Source organism: Chenopodium album, chromosome 15 (assembly GCF_948465745.1).
Source record: "Chenopodium album chromosome 15, dcCheAlbu1.1, whole genome shotgun sequence".
Lineage (NCBI taxonomy): Eukaryota > Viridiplantae > Streptophyta > Magnoliopsida > Caryophyllales > Amaranthaceae > Chenopodium > Chenopodium album.
This window is the reverse complement of record NC_137848.1, coordinates 4,796,676-4,805,534: the sequence shown is the minus strand read 5'-3', so window position 1 is coordinate 4,805,534 and position 8,859 is coordinate 4,796,676. Positions and strand designations below refer to the sequence as shown.

At 33.6% G+C, this 8,859-nt stretch overlaps 2 protein-coding genes across 2 annotated transcripts; both read right to left on the bottom strand.

Moving 5' to 3' along the window:
- Window positions 1-718: 718 nt before the first annotated feature.
- Window positions 719-4,182, bottom strand: LOC145582757 (very-long-chain 3-oxoacyl-CoA reductase 1-like). Its single transcript, XM_081639770.1, has 3 exons — window positions 3,340-4,182; window positions 3,157-3,226; window positions 719-1,164 (listed from the first exon to the last, which is right to left on the bottom strand). The coding sequence occupies exons 1-3, from the start codon at window positions 3,975-3,977 to the stop codon at window positions 910-912; spliced, it is 963 nt and encodes a 320-aa protein (XP_081495896.1). The 5' UTR covers window positions 3,978-4,182; the 3' UTR covers window positions 719-909.
- Window positions 4,183-5,184: 1,002 nt separating this feature from the next.
- LOC145581674 (very-long-chain 3-oxoacyl-CoA reductase 1-like) lies at window positions 5,185-7,420 on the bottom strand. The gene is made up of 3 exons (XM_081638698.1): window positions 6,738-7,420; window positions 5,861-5,930; window positions 5,185-5,777 (listed from the first exon to the last, which is right to left on the bottom strand). Exons 1-3 carry the CDS (start codon window positions 7,370-7,372, stop codon window positions 5,523-5,525), a joined length of 960 nt encoding a protein of 319 aa, XP_081494824.1. The 5' UTR covers window positions 7,373-7,420; the 3' UTR covers window positions 5,185-5,522.
- Between the last annotated feature and the right edge of the window lie 1,439 nt (window positions 7,421-8,859).

The following is an 8,859-nucleotide window of genomic DNA, read 5'->3' as shown; positions in this document are numbered from 1 at the left end:
TTTTAGTCTAAAACCGCTACTTAAGATAGCGATTTATCTTTAATATTACGAGTAAGATATGGAGTAGCAATTTATAAAGGGTAAAACCGCTACGACTTGAGGTAGCGGTTTTAGTCTAAAAAATAAAAAACAACTTATTCGAGCCTACGTGTACACTAATTCCGTAATTAAGTTTCATTCCGACGCAAAAGTATAAATAAGTTTTCAAATAACCATACTTTTGTAAATCATCCATATTTCTCAGAGTCCGATGGGCATATACCCTGATTACTCTCTAATTCTCTAGTTTATAGATTATGGATTATGAGTAATATTAGAAAAAAATAAAGGCATAAAGGGTTATGGATTATGAGTACTATTAGAAAAAATAAAGGCGTAAAGGGTTTCCTTTGACTCTTCATCATGGTGTCAAACCTGCAATTGAACGAGACATCAAAAATCTTTAAGCACGATAAAGATGTAGGGATAGGCAACCAAAGTCCCACTTGGAAAGAATAAGATATGACTTCTTTATAAGTGAGAGTACACTCCAATTAGTATGAAATATTTTGAGAAAGTGCCTAAGAAAAATCCGTGTTGGCTAGGTCCAGAACGGACAATATCTATGCCTTAATGAATTAGGACAATTATCGATTTAGATTTGGATACAAGGGTTGTGTGACCTTGTGTCCACGAGGTCATGTAATTTACAATTAGCAATTATCACTTGTTAACGAAATTACTCCATAAATAATTTAGACTTTCCATTGAAAAGACAACAAATTGGTACAGAAATGCAATATAGCCCCCTAATGATCGAGGAATAAACAAAAGATCAAGCAGAAAAATTCGCATGGGGATAATTTAAGGCACATCCTAAAGAACCTAGACAACCTCTTTTGGTCCGGATAGAGATAACATGTTCCTTTTTTACTCTTTCTTCCTTGAATCCTTGAGTTGGCCTCTCTTGCGGATTCCAAGACAGAACCTTAGACGCCAAGCATCGATGAAGTTCTCGGGCACACAGGATGCTATGCCCCAGAGAAAAGAGTGTGGCCAGTAAGGGGTGCACCGAGGCTCATAGCCTATGTGGCGGATACCAGCCTTTGCATAACCATCTGTTGATGGGACAAAGAAGGAAGATCTCTTGATAGAAGCCATCTTTGTTGCTACATAGAGTGGAACCTGCATCCATGAGCCATTTGCAATATGTTAAGTAAACGAGGAAAAAAAAAACCTTGATAATGCACCCATGAGGCTTGTATCACACACACAATGTAAACATCCAAGAACAGAACAACATAAGCCACTGAGGCAACTTAGTCCAATTGAATCAAAATTTTATCTCCATAACATGTAAACATGAAGCAATTTAGATAGAAGCATCAGCCTCAATGGCCTGCATACTGTACCAATTTCACTGTGATACAAGTCACGGTGAAAATTCACGTTGGTACTCGAAAGTTAAAGCCTATTATATATGACAGATAAGTGTTCTATAAACAAATTTCAAGCCCTCAGCAGAAAATTCCCATGCAGGTTGGTAATTGTGTCAGGAGTTCGTTTCAAAAGCTTAGTGAACATTGGTGATGGACCAATTTCTATAGTACAGGAGAAGATACCTTTTATGAAGCCAAGGTCCACTGAGTGTAAATAAGGTAAATTAGTATGTTACTTTAAGCATTTACAAAATTACAAGTCAATGTGCTTTTAGCAGAAGTATCCAAATTGCATGTCATTTCTGCTAGAATTTATTTGTACCACACCAATTTAAAAGAAAAAACCTATGCTACTCTTTGCTAGCAATGGAAAAACTTTTACTAGAAGTGTAATTTTTTTACATCTTTATAAGGTGTGATCATCATCAAAGATCACAACAACAGAGGAAAGACACCATAGCTTAATCACACCCTCTAACAAGGAGAAACTAAAAACAACAAACACAGAACAAGATGATAAACTTGATATGCTAGGAAATCTAGAAAAATTATAAGGATGAAAACAAAGATGGGTCGTATATTCAAAGATAAAAGACTGAAAAATAAGAACAGCTTATAGAGTGAAGGAAAGATGATGTACTGAAGTTACAGAAGAATTTATTGTTGCTATGCAACACAAGTTTCATCTTGCGGCGGTGTTTATGGGGTAGGTTGAGCATCAAAAAAGGCTTCAAAATAGTGAAATTAAATGGTGTAAGATGTGTGGTGCGGAACTGGAGGACCTGGACCAGGGAGCACTTGAGTTGCAGGAATTACCAGAATTTTTTGATTCAGTTTATTTATTAAGGTACCCCCCCACAGATTTTCAGGAAGTAAGTTCTAGAAGCTACAGTGAGGCACTAACATAAAAAGATGACAGTTTCAAAAGCTTTATTCCAATTTCCAAGACTTGACATTCGACATCCAAAACTCCTGAAAAATAAATAAGTTCTGTATTTTCTAATAGGAAATTACATGTATTACACTTTTTCACATTTTCAACCAAGACAAGGAGTGGGAGAGAGCAAATAAGTGTCTTCCAATATGATCTCTTCTCAATAGAAAGTCCAGGATAAAATAAGAAGTATAAAGGTGAGCCAATTAGCAAAACAAGGGAAAATCTTACAAGAAAAGAAAATTAGGTCAATAATATTCTGAAGGTTGCACTAATCCAGCTAAGGAAAAGGCAACACGTTTTGAAATGTTCTCCATGATATATGGAAGGGCAAAGCAACAATGCAAGTTAATGTCTCACATGTATTACTTGTGCAAACATATCACATTATAATACCAAAATTAGTTCCAGGGTGGTTAGAAATTTGGCTTTACTGTCCATAATCCATTCAACTGACTAAGCATAAGTCACTACCTAACATGTTGTACAATATACACCAAAAAATAACAATCATTGATCCATAGTGATCACAACAACGTGCACACGTTGACGGCATTGGTAAATACTTAACTAAAATCATATGATCAGTAAAATGAAGCACCAATCTCATGTTTCTTATGGACAACAAAAAAACACCAATCTCATGTTTCTAATTTCTGATAAATTGCATAGAATGCAATAGTATATAAATCATAGCTACATTAGACTTTGACTTCAAAAATGATGATTAAGAATGCATAGAATTATCAATAATAACTAGCTTTAAACAACATAAAATTTGATCAAATATGAATGAAACAGTACCTGACACTGCACATCAATCCCCATATTCTTGTACTCAACATACAAGCACCTAGAAAACTGATCAATATACCTGAAAACAAATCACAAAAAAGAACATATACATCAGCATCAAATCGAATCGCAAATTCTTGTATCAGACGATCAAACCGAGTATTATTAGCACCAAACAAGAGCACAACTTACGCTTTAGTGGCAGCATAGACAGAATAAAGAGGATCAGATGGAATAACAATAGCAGCACCAGAACCTATATTAACAATAGCACCTTTCCTCTTCTTAACCATAGTAGGCAACACAGCATGTGTAATCTTACTAGTTCCTTCAACATTAACCTTAATCAAATTATTCAATAATTGTTCATCAACTTCATGAAAATACCTAGCATAAGGGTAAGAAACCCCAACATTATTAATCAAAATCCCAACATCTAAACCCTCAATTGCTTCTTTAACCCTCTTAACACCTTCATCTAAATCCCCAGAAAAATCAACCACCACAGTTTTAATCTGGGTATTTGAACTTTTACTTTTGATTGAATCACTAACATCTTTGAGTTTATCAGGATTTCGACCAACCAAGATGAGATTAACCCCTTTTCGAGCTAATTGGAAGGCGAAACCCTTGCCAATTCCATCAGTGGGTCCAGTAACAACTGCCCAAGAACCATATTTCTTCAAATTTTTTGGGGGTCTAAGAAAATTGATATAAACCCATTTTAGAACTCCTAAAAGGGTTCTTAGAAGAGTGAAGGATCCAATGGCAAAGAGGAAGATGACCCATGAAGGTTGGGATTTGAGTTGGTGTATTAAACAGACCGCCATTGATGGAGCTCTGTTAATAAATTGTGGGATCTGAAATAAGGATCTGAAGAAGAAAGGGGTTGATTGAGAGATTTATATAAGGAGGAGAGAGAAAGTGGGTGGAGTTTGTTAGCTGGTACGAGTAGTAAAATATGGGGGATGAGCAGCAATTAATCAAATTGGTAGAGTAGAGTTGTGCTGTACTTTGTTTCAATGTGGTAGTTGGAAGTTGATGAGCTAAATTAATGAGATATGAATGTTCACAAATGTAAATATGAAGTGATGGGTTGAGGTCCTTGAGGTAGGCATGGCAATTTGCAATGAGCCAATGACACATACTCCGTATTAGATTATCGATTTAAATTATAAGTAGCTCTTTTTAATATTGATTTCAAATCAAATTATCAAAAATACATGACATGATTTCAAAACAACAGTTTATATACACAAGTAAAGAGGTCTCTATTAATCTTGTTCAATCCTTATTCTCTTGCCGACTATGCTGACTAATTCTAATTCGAGCATATTTATTTATTCAAACTCCCTAACCATGATTTGGTTGTATGTATTGTATAACATGATAGGCCAAATCACTATGAATTGAAATTTCAAATTCATAATTCTAAATTAGTTATTGGTTCCTATCTTGGGGTGGTGCGTGGATTGGTTTACCCATACTTGTTTCGTGTTGTAATTGTGTTCGATCTTGCCAACCCGAACAAAAACCACCTTCTAAAAAAAAAAAAACAATATCATTTTTTCAAGCTAACTGATTTATTACAAGTATAGGTAGCAAAATAGATTGTTCAACTTCAATTTGGGTTGAATCACTAGGGGTTCGAATCGATATTGAAATCAATTTGGATTGTATTATTTTTTATTTTTTGAGACTATTGAAAATTAGTTAATTACAAATCACCTACATTCACACGTTGAGTCAGGTCAAGTTTATTTTAGCAGGGGTCTAAGTCTAACCCAACTCCTAAAAATAGAGAACCAACAAGTCTGCAAGTTGGTGTTGAAGTAGCAACTTGGGCTACTTGGCACCCTACAAGGAAATGAACCTATAAAGGCTCAATTGGAAACCTGGTCCAAGTAAAATTATGATGATCTATGAGATACACCATGACTAATAGCCACTCGGCCCACTTATCAAACATTTTTTCTGTTGATGCAACATTATTCATTTATTCTAACATCCAAAATGTTAAATGAGCATAATTACAAAGGTAGAGCACAACATGATTAACTTTTGATGTCAAAAGTGTTACATATGGGGATCATTGTCATCATTCATTTTACATCTGTTCCTTGGACTAGAAATCTAGAATCATGCTATTTTGGAGATGTTCTCAGGAAATAGCTTACAAATACCGATAATCTTATACTAAACGCTTAATAATCTCCATATACAGACTACTCGTAATAAATTATACTCAACAATCAACGGCCCAACATAACACAAACATAATGCACTGCCAAGGATAATCGTGACATTAATGAGCTTTGTACTATCTCAACCTTAATTCCACAGGCAAAGGCTGATTATGGTGCATGGAAACTAGGCTAGCTACCTAGCTTGTTCTCCTTTTGAAGAATTTTCTTACGCAAGTTAAGAAAATATCGAAGAAGCAACCAATTCACCAAGGAGTCAGGCATCGCGTTGAACAAATACCACTGCAAAGCATGAGTCCAGTAAGGAACACAAAGGGAGTCATACCCTATCCATCTTACACTCGCTTTGCTGTACTGCTCCGGTGAAGGGACAAAAAAGGACGACCTCTTTATGGATGCCATCTTTGTTGCTACAAGCAATGGTATCTGAAACCCAAAAAAGCCCTTCAAAAATTGCAATAAAACAGAACTCATCCACATTGTACAACAAATTCAGGTTACGGCGTTACCTGGCACTGAACATCAATTCCTAACTGCTTGTATTCCAAACTCAAGCTTCTTGAGAACATAGCAACATATCTGTGTAATTTAGAGCATTTGATGATGTCAGAATGAATTATCACATTGACAACATGATTTTAACCGATATGTGAAAACTAAATTTAGACGGAAGTATTCCTTATTTTTATGCATAGATCAACAAACAACCATTTTAGAATTTCCCCATTTTTTCAGTAGCACAATATTCCTCCCCAACTTCTGTGCAATTTACAATCACCAAAGGTTGGTGTTTGAAATAACTGAGTTGCAACTAAATTTTTGCTACTTCCATAGTTCGACAAAATAGATAAATTCCGCATAATTAAGGTTCAAATGTACCTAAACAACTACATTTTTTTTTTTTTTTTCCTAGGGTCACAAATTTATTGAACAAAGTTTTTGTTAGGATTTATACACAAATTGAATGCTAATAAAAATTAATTATCCAAGACTTGAACTTTGCCATCCAAAAAGCTTCAATTAATTAAGTAAAAGTGTTAAACTGATCAAGTGTCACAACTTCAAAAACAAATGGAAGTACATACGTCTAAATTCAATTGTCACATTACTAATTCCATATTAACTTATTTCACTACCAACATGCCTATTAAATCTGGCCCAAATCATCAAAATCTATTAATCAAAAAATAAATTTAAACTAAAAAAGAAATATAAGTGCGTAAAACAGAACATTAACTTTTATCTAATCATTTTCAACACCCCCAGAAGAAAGAAAAAAAAAAATTAACCTTATCAGGAAGCAAATACGTAGTGTATTAATCCATAGTCGGGAAAAAAATTAAGCAAATGGAGTAACTAATATAAAACAGAACGAGTAAAACTTACGCTTTTGTAGAAGCATAGATGGAAAAAAGAGGGTAAGAAGGAACAACAAGAGAAGAGCCACTTCCAATATTAACAATAGCACCTTTTCTTCTTTGTAGCATACCAGGAAGAACAGCACTAGTAACCCAATTTACACTCCCAATATTCACATTTACCAAACTACCCATTCCTTCCAAACCAATCTCATGATAAAATCTTGCACCATTAGTAGATGATCCAACATTATTAACCAAAATCCCAACTTCTAATCCTTCAATTTCTTCCTTAATCTTCTTCTTAATCTCCTCCCCACTAATCTTCTCAAAGTCAATGACTATAATCTTAATCTTGGTTTTAAACTTTGCCCAAATCTCATTAGATGTAGTTTGGAGTTTTTGAAGGTTTCTACCAATTAAGATCAAGTCAAGATCTTTAGAAGCTAGGTCAAAGGAGAGAGATTTACCAATACCATCAGTTGAGCCAGTGATTAAAGCCCATGAACCATAGTTGGTTAATTTTTTGGGGGGTCTAAAGAACATGGACCAAACCCATTTGAAGAATTTGAAGATTTGGGTGAAGAAAACTAGGAATCCTATTAAGAATGAGACAAATACAAGTTTATCTTCGTAATCTGTGGTTAATTCAGATGCTGCCATTTTATTCAAAAGAAAGATACAATAATGTTTGTGGATACTCGTAATACACAAGACTAAAAGTACGATAAATATTTATACTACTCGCTATCGCAATATAAATTGCAAGTACCTTACCCCTGGTCCCTTATCCCTTTATGTTATTTTATTTTTCATATTAATGCAATACTTTGACTTGTCAAGAAAATTAGGTGGTTGAGTTGAATATGTTACCCTCTCCATATTTTAATAAGTGTTACCCACGTGACTTTGACGCTGTGTGTTAATAAATGTTAGACTTATATTTTAATATAATATTTTTCTCCGGTCCAACTCAAACCTACTATTATTTATTTTTGTTATTTCTTTTTTTTTTTCACATTTATTATTTTTCAATAAACTATTAACCCCACTATTTTTCTTTTACTGCCTCTGTTTCACATTTTTTTGCAACTTTAAAGGACGCGCAGACTTTTAGGCAAAATTTGTTTGTAAGAAAAAAATAGGAATGCATGTGACGAAAAAAGAGATAAAGAGAATTGACAAGCTAAAAAGAAAGAAAACATTAGTTGCAAATAATTTGTAGTATCCATTTTTGGCAAAAGTTGCAAAAAATATGAGGCGGGTGAAGTACAATTTTTTAATACTCCAACTACCCCATTTACCTATTATTTTATTTAAGTCAATAAAATTGCCTAAAACTATGTGCCGGTCACAGTGTCCCACTATTTAAAATACGGAGGGAGTAATAAAAATTAGTAGATTGATGGTTAACTTAAAAGTAAGAGATTTAATTAAATAACAAGGGTTAAAATCGGTTTTTGTTCTTCATTTTCTACCTTTTTATTATGCGATTATGAGTATTGATTTATGCATCTGGGTGCACAGTGCTCATTGTGCACCTAATGAACATAAAGAATAATTTCAAAGAACATTAGGCCTAAAACAAATGAGCACTAACCCTAGCTACTTAATGAGCATATGGATTAAAATAAAAAAAAATGAACCTACAAAAAAGACAAAGAACTTATTTTAAATCAAAGAACATGTCTAATCTCCATGCCTAAACCCAAAAATGAAGTAGTTCAATTTAAATGTGTGTTAAATAATTATTCACAAATTAACAGAATATGGGGCTTATTAAAAACAATACATTATAAATTATATAGTTTTAAACTATAATATACACCCAGTTTGTTATTTTTGATTGATATTATTTGCAATTTTGCATAGTTCTAAGATTTCTAACTAGGTTTTTATCAACTATGGTTAGTTTAATTTCCGTGGACAGGTCTTTCGATCTATTGTAAATTATAAATAGAACAAAATTTGACGAATTAATTACAGATGTAGAGTTGCCTATATCATGATACATAATAATAAAAAATATATATATATATACTTCGTAGCTGTATATAACTTTAAATTTTTACAGGAGGAAACCTTAAAAAATATACTCTATAACCCATATTGGGTGCCCTCCAATTGAAAAAAAAAAATGGAGGTTCATT

What these genes read in the sequence shown, in the direction of transcription:
- LOC145582757 (XM_081639770.1), bottom strand. Translation starts at nt 3,977, where the DNA reads ATGGCGGTCTGTTTAATACACCAACTCAAATCCCAACCTTCATGGGTC. An exon ending in GTCTATGCTGCCACTAAAGC is followed by an intron (nt 3,227 to 3,339) that starts GTAAGTTGTGCT and finishes ATTTGTTTTCAG; the next exon opens with GTATATTGATCAGTTTTCTA. An exon ending in GGATTGATGTGCAGTGTCAG is followed by an intron (nt 1,165 to 3,156) that starts GTACTGTTTCAT and finishes TCATGGATGCAG; the next exon opens with GTTCCACTCTATGTAGCAAC.
- LOC145581674 (XM_081638698.1), bottom strand. Translation starts at nt 7,372, where the DNA reads ATGGCAGCATCTGAATTAACCACAGATTACGAAGATAAACTTGTATTT. An exon ending in ATCTATGCTTCTACAAAAGC is followed by an intron (nt 5,931 to 6,737) that starts GTAAGTTTTACT and finishes TAAATTACACAG; the next exon opens with ATATGTTGCTATGTTCTCAA. An exon ending in GAATTGATGTTCAGTGCCAG is followed by an intron (nt 5,778 to 5,860) that starts GTAACGCCGTAA and finishes TTTGGGTTTCAG; the next exon opens with ATACCATTGCTTGTAGCAAC.